Source organism: Bos indicus, chromosome 3, assembly GCF_029378745.1.
Source record: "Bos indicus isolate NIAB-ARS_2022 breed Sahiwal x Tharparkar chromosome 3, NIAB-ARS_B.indTharparkar_mat_pri_1.0, whole genome shotgun sequence".
Classification (NCBI taxonomy): domain Eukaryota; kingdom Metazoa; phylum Chordata; class Mammalia; order Artiodactyla; family Bovidae; genus Bos; species Bos indicus.
In genome coordinates, this window is record NC_091762.1 from 60,296,057 (window position 1) to 60,321,201 (window position 25,145).

General features: G+C 37.9%; 1 protein-coding gene across 1 annotated transcript in view; it reads right to left on the reverse strand.

Moving 5' to 3' along the window:
* The window catches only part of PRKACB (protein kinase cAMP-activated catalytic subunit beta), a 142,893-nt gene extending 121,842 nt beyond the window's left edge, over positions 1–21,051 (reverse strand). The window contains exon 1 of the mRNA XM_070786220.1: positions 20,761–21,051. Within this exon, the coding sequence (XP_070642321.1) occupies positions 20,761–20,806 (46 nt within the window). The 5' untranslated portion in view covers positions 20,807–21,051. The remainder of the gene's footprint in view (positions 1–20,760) is intronic.
* Between the last annotated feature and the right edge of the window lie 4,094 nt (positions 21,052–25,145).

Genomic DNA, 25,145 nt, shown 5'->3' on the forward strand with positions numbered 1-25,145 from the left:
TCTGCTCCTCTCCTCTTCCTCAGGTTGCCTGTGTTTGGGCTTGCAGGGTTATCAGTGCCACTTCTCAGACTTTTTTTTTTTTTTCACTTTTACATTTTCAATAATTTTCTACAGCTCTACAATAGCTAATTAAAAAGAAGGATGCTCTTTTATATTTGTTTCTTGGATTTAGTTCTCTCCTCATCCTTATTTCCGCCATCCAGAAATATTGTTGTTCAGTTGTCGTGTCCAACTCTTTGTGATCTCATGGACTATAGCAAAGCAGGCTCCTCTGTCCTCCACTATCTCCAAGAATTCACTCAAATTCATGTCCATTGACTCGGTGATACTACCCAACCATCTCATCCTCTGCCACCTCTTCTCCCCTCCTCAATCTTTCCGAGAATCAGGGTCTTTTCCAATGAGTCAGCTCTTCACATCAAATGGCCAAAGTACTGGAGCTTCAGCATCAGTTCTTCCAATGAATATTCAGGGTTGATTTCCTTTAGTATTGACTGGTTTGATCTCCCTGCAGTCCAAGGAATTCTCCAGAGTCTTCTCTAGCATAATTACAAAGCTTAAGTTCTTCAGTACTCAGCCTTCATTATGGTCCAACTCTCACATCTCTACATGACTACTGCAAAAACCATAGTTTTGACTATCCAGAAATACTGCTATTTATATTTTAGAATATTTGCTTAAAGTCAATTTTTTCTGTTTATACTGTAAAAAATTATACTATTTTGAATGTAGTATTTATTTAGAAATTAGATCATATACAGTACTAAAGGCCCTCTTGATTTCCACCCTATCCCGATTCTCCTGCTCTGCTCCCTAGAAGCAACCACTATTCTAAATTTTCTTGTAGCCTTAAAGTTCCTTTTTTATATTTTTACATATGTAGTTTCCACAAATATCATATATACTAATTTTTAATATACCTGAATGGTATCATGATCTGCATACCTTTTTGCAAGTTACTTATTTCAAATCCATCATATTTCACTTAGCTGTTTCTCTATTGATGCCTTTAGGTTATTCAGTTTCCATTGTTACGAACAAAGTGTAAGGAACATCTGTATTCTTCCCTCTTCCCTCTCCTCTCTCTATATCTTCCTCTCCCCCTCATCTCTTCCCTCTGTTTCTCATTTTATTTCTCCTAATAAAAGACATGCTATACCTCTGGTCTTAATTTTTTCCACAATCCTTCATGCAAGTGTTTGCCTACCATCTTAGGTTACAATGTTTATAAAGTCCCCAGCCAATAATAATTTTTAACAGTTTTAATGATATAATTTACATACCATAAATTAACCAGTACTAAGTGTACAGTTCAGTGGGGTTTTTAAAGTAATTTTATAGTTGTACAACCAACTCCACTACTAAATTTTAGATACCCATCACTCCAAAAGGAACCTCATGCCCATTTGCAGTCATTCTCCATTTCCACCACATGCCCTGAGCAACCACTATGCTACTTTCTATCTATAGATTTTTTTCACTTTCATATAAACGAAATTACACAATACACAGTCTTTTGTGTCTCACTTCTTCCACCTAGCATAATGTTTTTGAGGTTCATCCATGTAGTAGCATGTAATACTTTGCTAAGTTTTATTGCTGAATAGTATTCCATTGTACAGATACACCACATTCTGTTTCACCAGTTGTTTCCACTTCATGGCTATCATAAATAACGCTGCTATGAGCATTCATGTACAAGTTGTTGGGTAGACATATGTTTTTAAATCTCCTGGATAAATTTCTAAGAGTAAAAAGTGCTGGGTATGGTAATTTGGTGCTTAACATTTTGAGAAACTGGTAAACAGTTTCCAAAGTGGCTGCACCATCTTACATTTCCACTGGAAGTGTATGAGGGTCCAATTTCTTCACACTTTTGCCAATACTTGTCTTTATTAAAAATACAAATTTATTTTTGGACATGTGTAAGTGTTTCCATCAAGAAGATACCTAAAAGGGGAATTCCTGGATTATTGTTTATACCCATTTTCAGTTGTAATAGTTAGAACCATATCATCTCAGGAGGAGCTACCTCAATTTACACTCAACATGCTTGCCGTACATAATACTGTGTGACCTGTTCATCTCTGCTAATCTGATGAATGAAAAAAAGACATCTCATTTTAAATCACACTTCACTGATTATTACTAAAGTCAAATACCTTTCATATGTCAATTGATCACCTGATTTCATCTTCAGTAATGTACCTATTCATATCCTTTACTGTATTTTTCTTTCATTTATATATCTTTTTTGTTGACTTATAAAATAATTTTTATTCTGGATATTAATCCTGTCAGTTTTATGCATTAAAAATATTTCCTCTCAATCTCTTAAGAAATTTGGAGTAACATCTTTCAGAGTTCTATGCAAAACATTTCTCCCAACTCCTATCAATTACAGTCTTATGCTCCTTGATTCCTGTGACTAAGAACTTAACTATCCATGCTAAGAGTACATTTCATTGTTTCCCTGGGAGTCCTATGAAATATGCATACAAATAAGACCTCTAGCTGCCTTTCCTGGGAGGACAAATGAATTAGGCTACTTTTGGACATGTACTAGTCAGGTTATTAAAAAAAAAACCAAAAGCAAACAACAACATAAAAACTGATATTCGTATTTTAAGAAAAAAAAAAAAAAAAGGAATTCATTAAATGGGTAGAGTATAGAATGGTTAGGAAAACAACATCAGATTAAGGCAGGCACCAAAGGAGGTAATCCACAATTGAGAAGCAATGCATTTAAGACCCCCTTCATGGATCACAGCTGTGTTATAGCAAAGGTGCTTGCATAACTCAATGAAGCTATGAGCCATGCCATGCAAGCCCACCTAAGATGGGTCATAGTGAAGAGTTCTGACAAAAGGCAGTCCACTGAAGGAGGAAAAGGCAACCCACTCCAATACTCTTGCCTGGAAAACCCCATGGTCAGTATGAAAAGGCAGAAAGATATGACACTGGAAGAATGGCCCCCCAGGTCAGAAGGTGTCCGATATGCTACTGGGGAAGAGCAGAAGGCAATTACTAGTACCTCCAGAAAGAATGAAGTGGTTGGGCCAAAGCAGAAATGATGCCCAACAGTGGATGCATCTGGTGGTGAAAGTAAAGTCTGATGCTGTAAAGAACAACGTTCCATAGGAACCTGGAATGTTAGGTCCATGAATCAAGGTAAACTGGATGTGGTCAAGCAGGAGAGGGCACAACTGAACATCAACATCTTAGGAATCAGTGAACTAAAATAAACAGGAATGGGTGAATTTAATTCAGATGACCACTGTAACTACTACTGTGGGCAAGGATCCCTTAGAAGAAGAGCAGCCCTCATAGTCAACAAAAGGGTCCAAAATGCAATATTTACGTACAATCTCAAAAATGATGGAATTACAGCTGAACTATTTAAAATCCTAAAAGATGTACTGCACTCAATATGTCAGAAAATTTGGAAAACTCAACAGTGGCCATAGAACTGGAAAAGGTCCAGTTTTCATTCCAATCCCAAAGAAGGTCAATGCCAAAGAACATTCAAACTACTATACAATTGTGCTCATTTCACATGCTAGCAACTGCTACTGCTAAGTCATTTCAGTCGTGTCTGACTCTGTGCGAACCCATAGATGGCAGCCCACCAGGCTCCCCTGTCCCTGGGATTCTCCAGGCAAGAACACTAGAGTGGGTTGCCATTTCCTTCTCCAATGAGTGAAAGTGAAAAGTGAAAGTGAAGTCGCTCAGTAGTGTCTGACTCTTCGAGACCCCAAGGACTGCAGCCTACCAGGCTCCTCCACCCATGGGATTGTCCAGGCAAGAGTACTGGAGTGGGGTGCCATTGCCTTCTCTGACATGCTAGCAAGGTTATATTTAAAGTCCTTCAAGCTAGACTTCAGCAGTATATGAACTGAGAACTTTCAGATGTACAAGCTGGGTTTCGAAGAGGCAGAGGGACCAAAGATCAAACTGCCAACATTTGCTGGATCATGGAGAAAGCAAGGGAGTGTCAGAAAAATATCTACTTCTACTTCATTGACTATGCTAGAGACTTTGGCTGTGTGGATCACAACAAACTATGGAAAATTCTTGAAGAGATGGGAAAACCAGACCACTTTAACTTGTCTCCTGAGAAACCTGTATGCAGGTCAAGAAGGAACGGTTAGAATCGGACACAGAATTGACAGGCTCAAAACTGGGAAAGGTGTTTGGCAAGGCTGTATATTGTCGCCCTACTTATTTAACTTATAAGCAGGGTATATGGATACAAAATGCCAGGCTAGATGAAACACATGTTAGAATCAAGATTGCCAGGAGAAACATTAACAACCACAAATATGCAGATACCACTCTAAAGACAGAAAATGCAGAGGAACTAAAGAGCCTCTTGATGAGGGTGAAAGAGGAGAGTGAAAACACTGGCTTGAAACTCAACATCAAAAAAAAAAGCTAAGCTCATGGTATCCAGCCCCATCACTTCATGGAAAATAAAAGGAGAAAAAGTGGAAGCAGTGACAGATTTTATTTTCTTGGGCTCCAAAATCCCTGTGGGTGGTGGCTGCAGCCATGAAATTAAAAGACTCTTGCTCCTTGAAAGGAAAGCTATGACAAACCTAAGACAGCATATTAAAAACCAGAGACATCACTTTGCTGACAAAGGTCTGTATATTCAAAGCTATGGTTTTTCCAGTAGTCATATACAGATGTGAAGAAGGCTGAGCACTGAAGAACTGATGCTTTCAAACTTTGGTATTGTAGAGTATTCTTGACAGTCCCTTGGACTGCAAGGAGATCAAACCACTTAATCCTAAAGGAAGTCAATCCTGAATATTCATTGGAAGGACTGTTGCTGAAGCTCCAACACTTTGGCCACCTGATACAAAGAGCTGACTCACTGGAAAAGACCCTTATGGTAGGAAAGGCTGAAGGCAAAAGGAGAAGGGGACAGCAGAGAATGAGATGGTTAGATAGCATCACAGACATGAATCTGAGCAAAGTCCAGGTAACAGTGGAGGACAGAGGAGCCTGGTGTGTTACAGTTCCTGAGGCTGCAAAGAGTCAGACACAGCTTTGCGACTGAACAACAACAAGAAGCACTGAATATATTGTCTATTATGAATAGACAGATACTCAACCTCCAATCTGATGGCAATGCCATCAATGGATATTCATTGCTATACCACTATATTCTCAATTCTGCAAAATAAATCTCCGTTTGATCTTCTGTTTTTGAGTCAAGCTCACAAGACTCACTTGCAATATTAGTTTCTTGTTAAGACATTGCTTCTAATATAACAAGTAAACCAGGCCTGAAGTTCAAGTAAAAGTGAAAGTGGCTCAGTCATGTCCGACTCTTTGCGACCATGGATTATACAGTCCATGGAATTCTCCAGGCCATAATACTGGAGTGAGTGGCCTTTCCCTTCTGCAGGGGACCTTCCCAACCCAGGAACCGAACCAGGGTCTCCTGCATTGCAGGCGGGTTCAAGTACAAAGATATAATTATTTCAAGGAACATAATTAGTCTTCTCTACCACCCAGCAGAAGTATTTTGAGGGCTATCTCTCCAATCTTATATTAGAAATATATACAAAATAAAAACTATAAGCACAGTTGGCACATCATTTTATAGGATCAGTAGATATTTTTTACAGTAATTTTTAAATATATCAAGATTATTATGACTATATTTAAAACAAGCATCTCTCAGAAAAAAACACTGCCAGTTTATCCTCTTCTGTCTATCAAGAAACTGTATTCCTCTATTCACCAAGTATTTCCTGAGTCTCTACTATGTGCTGAGCATATCACCATGTGATAGATTTCAGTCAACAGCAAAAACTGACATTATAATTAAGTGGGGAAAATTGTACTATTAAAACAAAATGGCATGATTCCATGAAAATATATAACAGGAGACCTTAATCTAGTATGGGGATATCAGAGAACATCTTCCTGAAAGCATAATAATTGAAATAAAATATGAAGGATGTGATAAAGCATTAATAAGGTGAAAGGAAAAGAGAAAAAAAGACTTTCAGACAAGAAACAGTATGGGTAAAGGTCTTATAAAAGAAAAATATCAGGGTGAATTTCAGAAATTATAGCTTAAAAAGGGTATTTTTAATTGTCAGGAAATCAGTAATTATGTATAGGTACTATTTATATCTTTCGTTAATTCCTTTGAGAGGCTCCTCTGTCCACAGAATTCTCCAGGCAAGAATACTGCAGTGGGCTGTCATTCCCTTCTCCGGGGGATGTTTCCAACTCAGGGATCAAACCCAGGTCTCCTTCATTGCAGGCAGATTCTTTACCATCTGAGACATGCACAATTCTCTTTTGAGAGGTTTATATAAAATCAGAAAATGGAAGAAGAAATTTGGCACAATAAATTTTCAATAATCCATACTAATGGGAGATATTAATATAGATAAGCAAGAAATAGCAGACAAAATTATCTTGATTTAGTTTTGAATTAACCCAATACATTTTTCCCACAGTAGACTGATTTGTTTTGCTCAAACTAATTATTTGTAATATATTAATAAACATTAGCTAGCAAAACAATCATCTTGCATTTGGGGCATGCTTCTGAATACTACAGCTTTGGGTGTTAAAGTCAGTAACAATGCCAAGGTAATCATAGTAATAACAATGTCTTATTGTATCTTAAAATGCGCTATAAGAAGTGATAGGAAGGAAGTCAAACAAGATACAAGGGTCAAATTATGACAGGCGTTATACGCCATGCTAAGAAAAGATTCTATTGTACATTCAATGGAGTAAAATAAAAATTATTTAAGTAGGGAGCAACCAGATCAGATTTGGGAGATAGCTAAGAAAACTGAGGTTTTCCCAGGTGGCACAGTGGTAAAGAATCCGCCTGTCAATGCAGGAGATGCAACAAAAGATGAGGGCTCGATCCCTGGGTCAGGAAGATCCCCTGGAGGAGGAAATGGTGACTCATTCCAGTATTCTTGCCTGGAAATTCCACGGACAGAGTAGTGTGGCGGCCTTCAGTACATAGGGTCACAAAGAATCAGACACAACTGAGCACAAACGTACACATACACACAAGAAAACCAAAGGTAAGGAGACTGATGAAACAAATATTTTTAGATATCCTGGAAAGGGATGATAACTGAACTAAGATAGGAGGACTATAAGGAGAAATGAGAGGACAAATTACTGACAAGACTCAGTTACCAATGAGAGGTAGGGGAAAAGGACAATGAAACAATCTAAAATGACTCCCAGATTTCTGGCTTACATGACTTATTTCTCCATTTTCACCAAAATAGGGGATACAGATTTAGGGGAAAGAAAATTTCCTCAACTTGACTTTCCAGGTAACATACCCAAGTAAAAATTAAACATGACTGGAGAACTGAAGAAAGACATCTATTAGCACAAAGATAGGAATAGGAAGTGGCAGCACCTGAAGTAACTTGAGTGGATGACTCACTGGGGAAACACCACGAACAGAGAAACTAAAGAAAAAAGGTCAAAAAGAGGATTACTGATGATACTTACCAAAGCAGGCAGGAATAGAGATCAACCTTAGGATTTGAAGTATAAAAGGAAAGAAAGTAGAAACTGTGAAATCAGCCTATTAAGAAGTTTGGTTTTGAAGGAGATTTGATAAAAATGAGAGAACACAGCATAGAGGAAGCAAGTTTACATTTTCATATTATTTTTCAAATGATAAAACTTGAATATACATATATATATTTACAGTACAAATGTAATGTACATGTATATATGTACACATATACATACATAAAGTGGAAGAAGAGAGTGGAATTGAATAGTTGAAAATATGAGTAGGTCTTTTAAAGCATGATACCAAAGATAAAAACTGTGAAACATACTTTTGATTACATAAAAATTTAAATTTTTGTAAAGCTGAAAGATAAATAGGAAAAGTTTATAACACAGAGCCAGAAAAAGGTTAATAATGGTAATAAAGACACTCAAATATTTCAACTGAAATATAAGCACAGGTTACTCATTAAAAATACAAAAATGACTAAAAAACAGAAAGTTCAACTTTTGCGGGCAATAAAATCAACTGAAAAATATGAGATGCTATTTTACACTGAGTAACTAAAAATCTAAAAGTTACAGTAACATTCTTGTATTTCAATGAAACAAACCCTCATGTTTTTGTACATTTATGTACATAGAAAACATGTATCAGGAGTCTTAAAAAATAAATCTACAATAATACTAATCTCAACACTTTTCAAAAAAGAATGAAAACAACTTAAATGTCCAACAACAGGAGCTGCCTTTTTTAAAAGATAGTACATAATCATACAATGGAACACAAGTATTTTGCTACAGTAAAAAAGGAAAGAAAACCCAAAAGTTGTTGAGATTGTACAACATGAGAAGGCTCATACAATGCTGATAGTAATGCAAATTGGCACCACAACCTCAGAAGACTATTAACCATATCTATTAAAACTGAATTCTACAACTATGTATATACTCAATAGAAATTCATACATATGTTCACCTGTATACATGTACCAGAATGTTTAGAGGAGCACCATTATAATAGCCTTCAAATAGAAACTTAACATATAACAACACAGAATGAGTAAATTGTGATATACTCAAACAATAGAATACAATACAGCCAAGAGAATGGACAGTTTCTAACTATACTCAACAGTAGGGATGAATCAGACACAAAAGATTACCCAGTGTATGATTGCATTTATAAAGTAACCAAAACTAATCAATGCTATTGGAAGTAGGGAGAATGGTTACTATTGAAGTGAAGAGTTAAGAAATAGTTCTATAAATGTTATTATTTTAATAAATTTAACACACTGTACGTTAAAAATTCCCTACAGAATGACATCTGACTGTATGGGAAAATTCATGACATAAAAATGAAAAAAGTACAATGTATACTATAGATGGCAGATTAGGTAATGGTTAAAACTGCAGGTTCTAAAGACTACTTGGGCTTCCCAAGTGGCACTAATAGTAAAGAACCCACCTGCCAATGCAGGAGACATAAGAGATATGGGTTCAATCCCTGAGTCAGGAAGATCCCCTGGAGGAGGGCACAGCTACCCACTTCAATATTCTTGCCTGGAAAATCCCATAGACAGAGGAACCTGGCAGGCTACATAGGATTATTAAGAGTCAGACACAACTGAAGTGACTGAGCAGCCAAGACTACTTGAATTTGAATCCCAGTTTATATGCTATTGGGCAAATTAGTTAACTGCTTCAGTTTCTTCACCTGCAAATGGTGTTAATGAAATTACAGACCACATTGGGCTGTGAGGTGGATCAGATAAAATAAATGGGATTAAAGCACTTATGATACTGTCTGGTACATTATAAGTACTACACTATTATTATTACCCCCAAATAAGAATTACTCCCCCAAAAGTAGTAATAACTGCAGGCAACTTTCTGAAACCCTCCTTCTTGTATCTAGGATTCTAGAGAGATTTCTCTCTTTTATTAAACAATAGTTATCTTATGAATTATGTAGACCAAAGCTCCTTGTTTTTAGATAGATTAAATTTCTGTTAGAATTCAATACTGAATTCCTGTTAGAATTTCAGTGAATTCAAAAGAGGTTCTATACTGTGTAACTCCCTTGCCATGTAAAAAGTGCTAAATTTTATGCTCAAATATAGTAACTAATCTCACTATCAGTTTTCTGGTTCAATCTTTCTCTGCCTTTTATTTTGAGACTCCTGTTTATTTTTTTAAATTCTACTTTAAAGATAACATGGTTCATATAAATGCCTTCTCTAGCAAAACATTTGAAATCTTTAGCTGTGGTAATAGCAAGGGGGGCTGGGGGTGCTGATGTTGAGGAGGTCCAAGAGTGATTAATAAATAAATGAAGACTGACAATAAAATAGAAAGTTCCATTTCTGGCTTAGGAAAAGGAAAAGCTTCCCCCACCCTCCAGCTCAGGGTTAAAAAAGAAAAAGATGTCTGAGATAAATCTGGCTAGGGCACAGTCTTCAGATAATCAAATACTAATCTAGGTGTTGCTGTGAAGGTATTTTGTAGATGTGATGAAAAGTCCATAATCAGGTCACTTGAAATAAAGAAGATTATCCTAGATAAACTGAGTGGGTCTGATTCAATTAACTGAAAGGTCTTGGAAGAGCAAAACTGAAGCCTCCCTGAAGTCAGCCTGTGGACTGCAGCTTCAGCCTATATCTGAGAGTTCCAGTATGCTCTTCCTGACAATCTACCCCATGGATTTCAGACTTGCCTAGCCAGCCCCCAACTTGCAGTATAGCTCTTAATATATAGCCTATGAACAATGTTTCTCTGGCAGAACCCTTGCTAATATAGGACTGAGTTTTCTAGCACTGGTAAGATTATTATGAAAGAGATAACTAAAGCATTTATAAATTTTTAATGAAGTAGCTAATATGACATGGTGGTTAAGAACACAGACTCTAGAGCCACACTGCCTAGGTTCAAATTCCAGCTTGACTACTTACTATCCATGATACATCTAGCAAGCTGAACTAGAATAGGAGAAGCTAAATTATAAACAGAACTGACTCTTACAAAAGAAGCTAAGTAACATCTGTACAAACATGTTCTCTCAACTTTGTGGCTCACATACCACAGTGGTCTGCTGATGCTCTATAGTCTTCTACTCGAATAAGTGGTACAGAAATTGAATACTTATTTTATTAAGTAGGACCCCAAAATAATGAGATCTCAACACAATATCTTTAATTTTTTGAGTCAAGGTCCAGATGGATAATACAGATATTACAGATTTCCCAAGGACTTACAGGTTTAGATTCAACAGTTGTTTTACTAGAAAACAAAAGTTTTAAGTCATTGAAAAGTTAACATTATATAACAGTAGGCAACAGGGAATACAACCTTAAAACAATGGCCATAAAGCCTGGGACTTTATACCTTTTAATAGCAAGTCAGCTAAAGATAGGGAATTTACATTGGATTTTGTGAGGCAGTCCTAATGTCAAATGTGCCACAGAATCAGCCCTCACTGTGAACTGTCAATTATTTCATTTCTCTAAAGGAGTCCCAAATTTGGTTCAGAAAACTATCCACAAAGATACAGAACATTACTGAATCTAATTTATATTATAATCAAAAAGTGAAAAGCCAAATTATTACCACAGGAAATACTCTATACTGTACTTCCAACAAAATTCTCGTGTTTGTACATTTGCTTATTTAAAGCTTTCACTATACTATGAGCAACAAGCAGGCAACTCTCTATCTCCTTCATGACCCTCCTCCAAAATAAAAAATATATATAAATGAATAGACGAATTATAATACATTAAAATATAAAAATTTAAGCTATATCTCCATTTCTATTTAAGCAATTTAAGTTACACCTTCAATCAGGGGAAATAATTTATTATTTGCATTATGAAGGCGATGGCACCCCACTCCAGTACTCTAGCCTGGAAAATCCCATGGGCGGAGGAGCCTGGTGGGCTGCAGTCCATGGGGTCGTGAAGAGTCGGACACGACTGAGCGACTTCATTTTACTTTTCACTTTCTTGAGTTGGAGAAGGAAATGGCAACCCACTCCAGTGTTCTTGCCTGGAGAATCCTGGGGATGGGGGAGCCTGGTGGGCTTTCGTCTATGGGGTCACACAGAGTCGGACACGACTGAAGCGACTTAGCAGTAGCAGTATAACCTCAATATTAACGAGAAAGAAGTCTATTTGTTACTATTGATGAGCATTTTTGAAGCTGTAAGGGACTGAAAGGGTTACAAAATCTACAAAAAAAAAGAAAAAAAGAGTAAAAAAAAAAAGCATTAATGTTTTCCAGCAATTTTTAGGTTACTAAAGATACTAGCTGAATTTATAAAAACAAATGCTTTTACCTTTAAACACAAGATTGTGCTTAAAAGCATTTGTTTTTATAAATTCAGCTAGTATCTTTAGTAACCTAAAAATTGCTGGAAAACATTGATGCTTTTTTTTTTACTCTTTTTTTCTTTTGAACTGTGGTGTTGGAGAAGACTCTTGAGAGTCCCTTGGACTGCAAGGAGATCCAACCAGTCCATTCTGAAGGAGATCAGCCCTGGGATTTCTTTGGAGGGAATGATGCTGAAGCTGAAACTCCAGTACTTTGGCCACCTCATGCGAAGAGCTGACTCATTGGAAAAGACTCTGGTGCTGGGAGGGATTGGGGGCAGGAGGAGAAGGGGACGACAGAAGATGAGATGGCTGGATGGCATCACTGACTCCATGGACGTAAGTCTCAGTGAACTCCGGGAGTTGGTGATGGACAGGTAGGCCTGGTGTGCTGCGATTCATGGGGTCGCACAGAGTCGGACACGACTGAGCGACTGATCTGATCTGATCTGAACAATTTTCTCTACCCATACTATTTGGTTTATATACTTCAATCATGTAGACCTATTACAGAATAAAGAGTTCCAGGTTTGTTTTTAGTTTATCCTTAAACAACAGATGTTCGATTCTCTTGCTCCCATTAGCTGTCCCTGATTTTAACTTTTCTCCACTTCTGCTATACACAAAACATCAATACTACACATAACATCCTAAGGGTTTTTCACTAAGAATAGAATGTTTTATGTCTTGTTTCGAATCTACTCCCCTGATGACCAATATTTAGATGGTCTCTTTACCTACAGTAGAACATGAGAATATCTTCAAAGATCAATACAGTGATTCAAAATTTGTTTCTTAGGCCAAAATTCAGAAACTATAATTCTTTAAGTACAGATCAAAAAATTTCCCCTAAATATATTACTGTGTATTTGCTTACACTGAGGCTCATTTGCCAATTCTCTACCCACATAATTTTGTGATAGTCTTTAATTCTCAAGTCTTGCTACTTTAAAAATAAACCTTCTTTCTTTTAATAAACATATATGGAAATCACTGAACTATAAGGCCAGAAAAGATCATAACCTCTGTAACAAATTTGTCCTTAATTTTATAGTACAGCTTGGAGGTATTAAAACACTTATCTAAAGTGAACTAATGGAAAGAATTAGAAGATAGAATTTAGATTTTTCTTATTCTGAGTTCATACTCTTACTATTAAATCACACTTTAACTTTTCAATATCTATTTTAAAGATCTCTGGGAGAAGAATATTGATACTTAGTACAATATATGTTGGTACAATATTTTACATGTTTTTCTGCTACTCCACATGACTCTACAAAGTTCAATAGCTTACAGGATGCATACTTTAATTATGAAAGTAACACATTTTATCTGACTTTAATTTTGTTTCTTTAAAACTTACACTGTTCTCATCAGTGCTCTGGCTTTTACTTTTTTCAAAAAAAGCTAAACTTTTGGTTTCTACAGTTCTTAATTTATAGAAGTTACATCAGATGTCATACACAGTTCTATAGATTCTAAACAGCTGGCCTTAGAAGGGGAGCAAACTGAGATGCTCCGATCCCCTGAGATGATCAGAAAAGAGCATCTGATCATCCAAGGTCATTTTTCCCCCACGGTTGAGAGAATTATAGACAATCCATATATGAAATAACCAATCAGATATCATTTCTCAGAAATTCCATAGGCACCCTAGGTTCAACATGCCCCCCCCAAATCTGTTTCTTCCCTTATATTTATTTCCTGACTCCATTACTGGCATCACAACCCACCCACCAAGGCAAAGAAGCTAAAAACTTGGGAGTTACTCCCAATCCCTCCTTTACTTCATTTCCCAAATGCAATCAGTAAAGCATAGTCTGCTCATTTTTAGTTTCCAAATTTCTTACATTTTAGGTCCTTCCTGTACCCTACCTTTACCATCTTGATCCAGACCCTCAAAGTCCCTCACTTGAGAGAGAGAGTCTTCTAATAGATTTCCTGCCTCCACTTCACTTGTTCCATATGCCATTTTCACATCACCATCTAAATAATCTCTCTAAAATCCAAATTTTATCATATCTTTCTCTTATTTCAGAGTCCACAGTAGCTTTGATAGTTTTATCCCATAGGATGAAATTTAAACTCTGCATTTTATGGTCTCTGTCCATTTCTTGAGTCTAATCTTGCATCGTACAATCTCCCCTCTTCCCTACCACCAACCCTGTCCTTTTTAGTCATAATGAACAACTTACTTTCTTCCTAGAATATGTCATGCTGTTTCAACCCTCTAGATCTTTGCTCACTCTGTGTGTTCCGTCTTCTCAGAACACACTTCTTCCTGTAATTCTACTGTTGAACACTTACCGTTTTCAATGCTCAACCCAGGGCTCACCTCTTCTTTAAAGTCCTTTTTGGACTTCATTCCCCACCCACCTCAGTGGAAATGACTATACTTTCTACTGGTTCCCCCAGTGAACTCAAGAAGCCATTTTTAACAGTTGTTTTTTGTTTTTTGTTTTTTTTTTTAATTAAGTTGTTGACATGTCTGTCTCCCTCTTCTGAAATACGGGCATTCTGGAGCAGGTACTGGGTCCTGTTCAATCTTTATTCCCACAGACTTGCATAAAGTCTGTCATGTTTTAGGCACTCAATATATTAGAATGAATAAATGAAAGCATGACTGAATGAACAAAGGAAAGAACAATAGAAGATACTCTTGAAGGAATATTTTTTAAATTAAGAAAAATACTGAATATTATATGGTACTCACCTAGGTATATTTACCTCGCATAAATTCCACATTTTTCTATTTAACGTAGTTTTCTTCTTTCCCCACTAAAAACCTAAGATTTATTCCTTTGAGGAAATTTGGACATATATGTGTACTAGCATTTATTATCACATAAGTATACAGACAATTTTATAAACTATACTAATTACTTATTTTATTAATTTAATGGAATATGAGAATGATTATGGTCAACTCCTGACTATCTGGGCTTCCCAGCTAGGGCTAGTGGGAAAGAACCCACCTGCCAATGCACGAGAGGTAAAAGACGCAGGTTCAATCCCTTTCCAACCCCTGGAGGAGGGCATGGCAACCCATTCCAGTATTCTTGCCTGGAGAATCCCATGGTCAGAGGAGCCTGGCAGGCTACAGTCCATGGGGTCACAAAGAGTGGGACATGACCGAAGTAACTTAGCATACACTATCTGAAAGAATCTTAATAGCTATATGCTGACTTACTTAGGATCTTTTCATGTGCTGCTTCTGCCACTCAGCCATGGCTTACTTTTCTAAACTAGCTTTCATGGCTCTAATTATCCTGTTGCTGGCAATGAAAAGCAACAATATCCTAAGTGCAGGACACTGACCAGGAGAATGGGAAAAATGACTCATGAACAGGAGGTAACTTTATACAGTAAATAATCTGCACAAAATTGAATCACAGAATCATGGAACTGAATGTGATATTAATAAAATGTATTTATCATCCAAATAGTGTGGCTGTTTGTTTTGATTTTATTTTTTAAACTAATGAAGATTATTTCAAAATTCTGCGAATCTATCAAAATGGAACGTTACCAATTTTCCTTTAAAAACTAACTGAAAGTTTAAAGACATGAATAAGATATGAGATCACTAAATTTGTTCTTATTCAAAGCTATAAAAATTTTCATTGAAATATATTCACTAAGTTCCAGTATTAAAAACTAAAAAATTCTACTTCTAGTAGAGTCCAATAAGGAAATTAACTTTGTACCTAACTCTACAGATTATATACAAATTACTAGTTCACTAGGTTTGTAAAAGCTTATTTAGAGGAAAAACTGAAGAAATAAGTTAATGTCTAGTATGAGAAAATATAAATATAGCATTTTGTTCATATATGAACACTTGTGAGGATCTACAAATTACAAAGATGATGGAAAGATAGGTTGGTGTTTTTATTACATGCTATGCTCTAAACTTGGAGAAGGAAAGGGCAACCTATTCCAGTATTCTTGCCTGGAGAATCCCATAGATAGAGGAGCCTGGCAGGCTACAGTCCATGGGGTCGCAAGAGTCGGACACGACTTAGCGACTAAATCACCACCACCACCATGCTCTAAACTCTGCTATGCTCTAAACCTGTGCTGTCCAATATATCAAACACTAACTGCCGCATGTAAGTTAAAAATTCAGTTTCTCAGTTGCCCTGGGTACATTTCAAGTGCTCAATAGCTGCAGGCAGTTAGTGGCAAGCACAGAAGACAATATAGATAGGAACATTTCTATCACAGCAGAAAGTCTGATCGGATAGTGCCAAACCATGCAAACCATGGTATAAAATGCAAATTTCCAAATACTTTTAAAATGGCAGTACAAGTTCAAAAAGTAATTTTTCAATTGGCTATTTCACAGAAAGGGAAACTATACATATATGAATGAGAAGAAAAAATTAAATACAAATATTAATGAAGGTTTAAGTATATAAAATCAATTTTCTATGGCTTACTCTGAAATTATACCATATTAAGTCTGAAAAGACTTTCAAGGTAATTTAATCCTTCATCCTCATTTTATAGAAATTGAATCTAGAAGACAGCACAAGGAAAAAAAAATAACTTTCATTTAAGATATCTATTATATCCAAATAGTCACTATTGAAAACAACCAAAATTTCCTATAATAATACTGATTAAAGTGAAGTCTAAGCTATTCTGTGTGTCTGAGAATAAGCTTTTCTGTTACATACAGAGGATGTTTGCACAGTGGTTAGGATTTCAGGTTCTAAGGTTAACCTGCCTAGTTCAAATGTTACCCTTTCACTGAACGAGCTGTGCAACCTTAGGCAAGTCATTTAGGCTCTCTGAGCCTCCTTTTTCTCATCTATAATATAAAATGGAGAATAACTGAACTATGTTATATAGCTGAAAAGATTAAGAAAATCATGCATGCAAACTTGAAAGAATCTGGCACATAGTAAACCCTTAAAAAATGCTGGTTTTTATGAAACCTACATTTTGGTTGAACCTAGTCTACTAGTGGGTGACTTTCTTTAGCTTCATCTTCAAAAGTTCTTAAGACAGAGAAACACTCTGGAAAACATAAAAATAAAAATCATTGTATGAACACTAGTGGCTCTAGCACTTGCAGTCACAGAAGAATGTGCATCCAAACCTCTACCAACACTGTAACCACAGGCCTCAGCACCATGGTTCTGACAGTGTTACACATAAAGCCCACAGGCAACATGCGAGGGGAACGGAAATCCACTGTGTGTGTGTGTGGCTTTTCTTTTTTTTTCATGAAATTAAAAAAAACTTTCAGGTCAAAATAGGTGACATGATTTTTATGTTGGGGACTGTGAATAAAGTGAAAGACAGGATAAGTGAAACAATTTTGAATGACAAGTTTAAAATTTCTCAGAGAATTTTATATGTTCACTTATTTTTCTAAAATTTATACTTCTGCCTATTAGCTGACGTTTAAATAACTACATTCAAATTTTGAGACCCCTATATTTATGAGAAGACTCCTATATTTATTTACTATATTTAGGAGAAGGGGATGACAGGATGAAACAGTTGGATGGCATCACCGATTCGATGGACATGTGTTTGACCAAGCTCCAGGAGTTGGTGATGGACAGGGAAGCCTGGCGTGCTACAGTCCATGCGGTCACAAAGAGCAGGACACAACTGAGCAACTGAACTGACTGATATTTATGAGAATAACTTTTTTTTAAATATACTAAACAAGCAGGTATGTAAAAGTAAGAGTTGCTCTTTCATTAAGTTTTAAGACATCTCAATACAATTTCCCAGTTTACCACAGTAGAATAGGTACCCAACTTAATGTTGGGCTTCCCAGGTGGCACAGTGGTAAAGGATCCACCTGCTAATGGGGAAGACGCAAAAGAGACATGCATTCAATCCCCGGGTCGAGAAGATCGCCTGGAGAAGGAAATAGCAACCCACTCCAATATTCTTGCCTGGAAAATTCCATGGACAGAGGAGTCTGGTGGCCTACAGCCCATGGGGTCACAAAGAGTTGGACATGACTGAGCGCAGTACAGTAAGCATTGGAGTACAGATTTCAATACAGTATAACATAAGCACCAGATGGTCCAAGCTAACTAAGACCCTTCTCAAATATTTTTATGCCCAACTTTATTGTTCTGGAATATTTTTAGAACTAAGGTCCAGAGTCACCTGTATGAGGCATGAGTCAAACCTCAAATCCTAACTGATCTGATATTTTTAAATCATTTCAAATCAAACACTTTCCTATTGGTAGTTTTCAGAGTTTTAATCTCATATTCCATAATGTTAGCATTTGTCATATTTTGCTTTTCAGTTAACTTTTATATGTATATTTTCTCTTTCACATTAGATAGTAAAACTTCTTGAGCTTTTACTTACAGGGTCTCCATATGAAACTAATACACTTGGTAGACACTTTGAAAATATTTGTGTTACTTGATTAGTTAGTGATGCAGAATGGATCAGGGGACCAGATTCAATTCCTTACTCTGATATCACTAACAGTATGATCTCAGCTCCTGCTTCTTCAAAGGTCAAGTTCTCTGGCTTTGAAAAGGAATGATTACATAGGTTGATCTCTAGGACCACTTACATTTCTAAAAGCTTACACTTTTATGTATTGGTTGAAGTTTAAATTCAACTCAGTTGCTCAGTTGTGTCCTACCCTTTGGCCCATGGATGACAGCATGCCAGGTTTAAATAACTACATTCAAAGTCTGAAAGGCATATATTGAAGTTTAAATATTCAAATTTTGAAAGCCATATATTTTCAAAAGTAATTTTTAAAACTATACAAATCAGTTAGCTATATAATGGTATAAGTTATTCTTTCATTAAATATTAAGATACATAGATTAAAATGTCTTTGTTCACCATGGTAGACCAGCAGCAACATGTACCTGATAACATTGCTCCAAATGAAATTACAAACTAATCAACATGTGACATTTCAAATGATTGTCCAGTGAGACAGTTATTTTCTCTTATCACTTCAGAATATGTATTCAAACTACTATAATGACCTTCAGTTTCCATAAATAAACTTCTATAAAAAGCTGGCTAACATACTTAAGAACTAGGCTGTCACTAACAGTTAAAGCTTATGAAAGAATTTACTCAAACATTTTTAAAGTTTCCATTCTGTTTCCAGTAAATATTCTAAGATTATCTCATAGCTAGGAGCTTCAAATGTCTAGGGGAGAAATTGTTTGATAACCTTAATAATGGAAATATATAGATCACAAAAGAGTCTACTATCACCATTAAAAATATAAACATTGTACAGGCCAGTACTTGTTAATAAAAAAAATCACTGATACGATTCAATTACCAAGCACATTTTGTAATACATTAATACATATTTTATCTTTATGTTAATAGAACTTCAAATTAGGAAAATGACAAAAGGCAGAAACAATTCTTTACACTTCCCTCATTTTTAATACTTTCTATAAAGTTACATTTGTGCAATTATAAGAAAAAAGACCACTGAAGTTCCACCTCTACATTATTTTTTAAAAAATGTCCATCTCACGTATTGAAGACATTCAACTTTTCTGGAGCTCCTGAAAATTAACACCAAGATCTTATTGGTGAAACACAAACCACATAATTTGACCTAACTATTCATATTAAACAAAATGAATGACTAGATCTTTCCAAATTGATCCTGCTTTACTGATATGGGGGAAGTGAAGTGAAGTGAAAGTCTATCAGTTGTGTCTGACTCTGCAACACCATGGACTTTACTGTCCATGGAATTCTACAGGCCAGAATACTGGGTAGCCTTTCCCTTCTCCAGGGGATCTTCCCAACCCAGGGATCGAACCCAGGTCTCCCGCATTGCAGGCGGATTCTTTACCAGCTGAGCCATAAGAGAAGCCCTGATTTGGGGTGGGAGGAAGACTAAATTATGAAATTAACTTAAAACACGTTACAAACACAGAAACATTAAAAGATACTGTTTACACAAATTGGAATAAATCATCAGGTATCTCCTATTCATCTGGCATTGCCTCAAGGGCTTACATGTCATTTACTCCTAGTGACAAAACAAATACTTGTTATCTGTTCATTCTGAACTATAAGATCTGAGTTGTACTGGGCAAAGGCAAAAACCATCCAGATTTACTGATTGACTAATAGACAGACTCACAGATAAATAAACAAAACCATATGGCCATACAGTAAAGTGCAGAGTGCCTGCACTTGCAGCTCTCAGAAGAAATCCACGGTATTCTGGAAGCACTTCAACTCGGAGTAACCTTTAAGTTTTAGACATTGTAGCAAATTTTTGAATGTCTTAAGAGAAGGCAAATCTGTCCTGCTTTTTTTCTCTAATGGGAAAAGTTGCTGCTCACTCTTAATATATTTTCAGCTCCTAACCTGAAGAGATGGAGGATCTCTAAAACAGTTACCCATTTAGGATTAACCTCACCTGCGGAGAACCAGAGCAGCAGTCCCTCACCTGATGATAAAATTGGGTTAGACCCAAGTGATGGAGGGAAGAGAGACAACACTACCTGTGGCTCCCAAAGCGGGGGACGGGGTCGGGGGGCGGGAAGGGAGAGACGGCTTGGGATGGTCCACGAGACTTCTTTATCCCGACCATATTTGGGGAAGTGTCTAATCTTGGGAGTCCCCCTGCTCTAGTGTAAAAGGGAGTCACGGGGACCTCTCTCCTCCCTCGCCCTCTCCATCCGGCCCTCGACGCTCAGCTCTCTCGCCGGAGCTGGGGGGAGGGAGTGGAGGAGGAAGGCAGCTGGTCCCCAGGGCCCCCTTGAGTGGTTCCCGGCGGCCGCTGAGGCCTGGACCATGCCTGCGGCCTCCCGGCTCCGACCCCGCGCCAGCCCGCCCAGCGAGCCCCCAGACCCGGCCCTTGACTCACCGCTCTCCACCTCGCTGCCTTTCTTGGCGGTCGCCGCGTTCCCCATGACTGGGGCGATGGGAGGAAGGGGTGAGGGAAGGGAAGGGAAGCGGGGCTGGCACCGTCCCCGCCGCTCCACAGGCTACGGCAGCTCCCGCTTCTACACCGGTCACAGCACTCAGTGCTCCTGGGGCTGGCGCCCAGAATACGGGAGGGAAGACTAGGCAGGTTCTGAAGCCAAGGCTTCAGCGAACTCAGCCCCGGCGGCAACGGCGGTGGCGGCGGCGGCGGCAGCGGCGGCGGCGGCGGGCAGACACTCCCCCTTCCCCCGCCCCGCCCCCCCTGCGCGCCCCCGGGCAGTCGCGCACCCGGGCCCGGGACCCTGTCCCTCTTCGCCAGCGGGCGCGCGCGCCGGAAGTGACGTGCCGGCCCGGGACGCGGGCGGCGGGCTGAGGGGAGCCTCGGTCCGGGTAACCCGGCCTGGCACCTCAGCGGCCCACGGGGCTGGCGTGTGGTGGCCCGGGCTTACTCTCGGATGTCCATCCCAGAGATATGGGAGGCGGCGTGGGGACCGTTAGCTTTCAGGAACCTGTCGTCTCTTAGATGGCGTTGGTCATGCCCTGGAGCGGGGCCGCGGGAGGCCTTAAAGCGGTTTGCGTTGCATTCTTTGTGCCCCGCATCGCGGCGGCTCCTCGCTCAGAAGCTTCCGTGGCCCCACAGCCCCACCGGTCCGAGAGGATCGCACGGTCTGGGAGGACAGGGCACAGGAGGGGAACCCCTTGGTTCTCGCCTCCGGGCTTTGCGGACTGATCAGTATCAAGCCATGGGAACAACCTCGTCCCTAATTCCGATCGTGGTTCGGAGCCTCTCTTTGCGTCCCAGATCCAGGTATTCGCCTAGCCCACCACGTTTTCCTCCCGGTTCTTAGATCGTCGGTCACTATCCCTTTGATGTTTCCCGTGCAACTTTCATCCGCTGTGGTTTTGCGGGATTGCTCTCAGGTTTTGTCAGATACCCCAAGCGGAAAGAACGGGAAGTATTGCTGTTTCTGGAGAATGTCTGTTGATGTGAGTCATTGTATTTAGCAACTGCGTAGATGTCAAAATAAATGCATTCCCAATTGGTAGTGGCGTTTTCCTTAGTATACATCTTAGAGCACTTGAATTGTGAATAGTAAACAGAACTGAAACCAAGTAATTTATGTGGCACTCCAGTGTTTTCTGTTGCATATTTCTTTGAACTTTGCGCTGTGTGCATTTATTCTACCACCAGGCAAGTCCTTATTCTAAATTTAGTGTAGAATAACTTAAGGAGGCACAGAAACTACATAAATTTATTTTGGGTCCCCAAGACACTAGGCACAGAAGATATTTAGTGGATACTTGTAGATTTCAAAGTCAGCATTGGAAATCTCTCAGAATTTTTAAAAATAGCTTTCATTACTGACAAAAGCAGAGTGGTAACTGTAGAAATTTCTCAGTAAGTTCTTCCCACTATTTCTTATAATTAATTCTGTTAATTTATCAAAGGTTTATATCATGTACTGTATTCCAAGTACTACCATGCAGATAGCAACTTATTGGATCCTCAAGAACTCTATGAGATGGAGTTTTACTATCATGATTTCACTTATGAACAAACTAATGCACAGAGATGTTAAGCAGTTTGCCCTAGATTACACAGCTAGTATATTGTGGAAGCAGGATTTGAACCTCTGTAATGGGGCTCCAAAGTATGACTTTTTATCCATAGTGTTATGTGGATGTTATGGTAAGTTGCTTTCTCTCCATTTAAATCCCCTTGACTTGAAAAGATGCATGCATAATGAGTTTATTTTGGGGGGGAAATTCATTATATCATTTTCTGGGTTTCCACTAAATCCAAGTAATATAAAAATTGTAGAGGAGGATTTGGACTAGGTGTAAGGTTTGTGTCAGCATGCAACAATGTTGCAACAATGTCATATCCTTCCAGTCACATTTAGTTTTGTGTTGTGGGTGTGATATTTCACCGTACCCACACAGCAAGTTCAGTAAATAGCATTAGAAGTGTGTTAGTTGCTCAGTTGTGTCAGACTCTTTTCGACCCCATGGACTGTAGCCTACCAGGCATCTCTGCCCACGGAGTTCTCCAGGCAAGAATACTGGAGTGGCTAGCCATTCCCTCCTCCAGGGGATCTTCCTGACCAGGGTCAGGAGATCTGACCCAATGCAGATCTCCTACATTGCAGGCAGACTCTTCACCATCTGAGCCACTAGCTGCTAAGTCGCTTCAGTCATGTCCGACTCTGTGCGACCCCATAGACGGCAGCCTACCAGGCTCTCCCGTCCCTGGGATTCTCCAGGCAAGAACACTGGAGTGGGTTGCCATTTCCTTCTCCAACTGAGCCACTAGGGAAGCCCCCAAATAGCATTAAGCCACATACCAAATTAAGAACAACTTTTTGATATACTTTGTTCTGGAATCCTGGAATGCTCATGCTGCCCTCATTGGTATGAGTTTTAAAATGTATACCTTTTCAGAGACCAGCTTTAGTAACAGAGCTGATGGGCTTCCCTGATGACTCAGATGGTAAAGAATCTGCTCGCAATGCAGGAGACCAGGGTTCAATCCCTGGGTCAGGAAGATCTCCTGGAGAAGGGAATGGCTTACCCACTCCAATATTCTTTCCTGGAGGATTCCATGGACAAAGAAGCCTGGCAGGCTACAGTTCATGGGCTCTCAGAGTCAGACACGACTAATCAACTAACACTTCCACTTTAATAATAAAACAGGTTTATGTGCATAACTTGTCCCTATCCTTAACATGATTTTGAATTCTAGGTCTCTAACAAGAGGACAGCCATTTGTTTAGTAAATTATTAATTTGCAGAAGAGACTATTGACGGGGATTACAGAGTTAAGATACCTTATAACTACATCCTAGAAAGTTAATAAGCAAAAATTCAACTTTAGAAATTTCTCCCTTTCTCTCTTAATTTAACTTTATCATTCATTGGTTAAGAAATTGTTAATTAAGAAAAAATGATCAACAACTGGAAATATCTTATTTTCTTTTTTCTGTATACTATTATTTCTGTTTTTTATGTTAATAATAAAAACTGCTATATTACACTGCTAATTTGTTCAGGGAAGATTATACGCTGAGTTTAGTTTAATGAATGATTTTCAGTTAGTAAACATTCACGATCATCTAGTTGTAATTATATAAAAATTGCTTTTTCACTATTAGAGAAAGTTCTCTTTAGAAATCCATTATTTATATAGCATCTAAAAGACTGTTTTAAGAATTGTTACTGTTTTTTTTTTTTTTTTTACTTGTAGAAGGGGCAGAAATTTCATTAACTCTTATTCTTGAATGATTGGGACTAGCATAGGGCAACTGCTATTCTTTGCCACTAATGCCTTTTCTATAACCTAGACAAGTACAGAGGAAGAACTATATCTTGTTTCCCTAGGAAAGCAGATGCAGAGAGAAGGAAGTGATATGGAGAAAAGACATTGAGTTACCTTCCATATAATATTTTATCTAAGAACATGCAACATTCTGTCACAGGGAAAATTGAACCAGTGATAGTTGCTTTGGAAATAACTATCCTTACATTTTCTAGTACTTTATAAAAACGTTTTCACATGTCATTTTTTATCTGATTCCCACTACAAACCTACATTATATTAGCTACACTGTACAAATGAGAAAAAAGTTCAAAGAAGTGATGTAACTAGGCCAAGGTCACTCAAATGGTAAGTAGCGGAGTACTAGATTATATACCATTACCATGAGAGACAAATGTAATCTCAATCTCATTAAGATTAGTTTTTATTATCCACATTTTGCAAATGAGAAAACTAAGGCTTAGGAACAAAGAGCCCCCTGTTCTTCTTAAGAGTCACCTTTTCAGAAAGGAGTGAGAAAATGGGGGAAAATTAGTAAATTGTTATTCCTGTTTATTTTGTAGTTTTTGCTTAATTATAAACTAGATTTCCAAGACCTTTTAAAGTAAAGCACCCTGAGAAGCAATGTATGTCATAAATACTTGTTTTTCCTTTATAATCACCAGGACAGATAAAGCTGAAATAATTGTTGGAAATATGACCAGGTCATTTTGTTGTTTTTATATTGTATTTTACATCAAATAAGTGCAAATGAGAATTTATTTAACCATCATAAAATTATGATTATTTTTAATGATTTAACATTAAATCATCTATGAAAAGCATCTATGGTAACTTGTTATATAATAGGTACAATAACCCAATAAAACGGTGTATTCTTTGCATTTATGTTTCAACAGTGATTGTTCAACAGATATGATTAAAGCAAATTTGAAGAGTCTTTATTATATGCAAAACATGATGAGGGGACATCCCTGGTGTTCCAGTGGCTAAGACCCTGCACTCCTAAT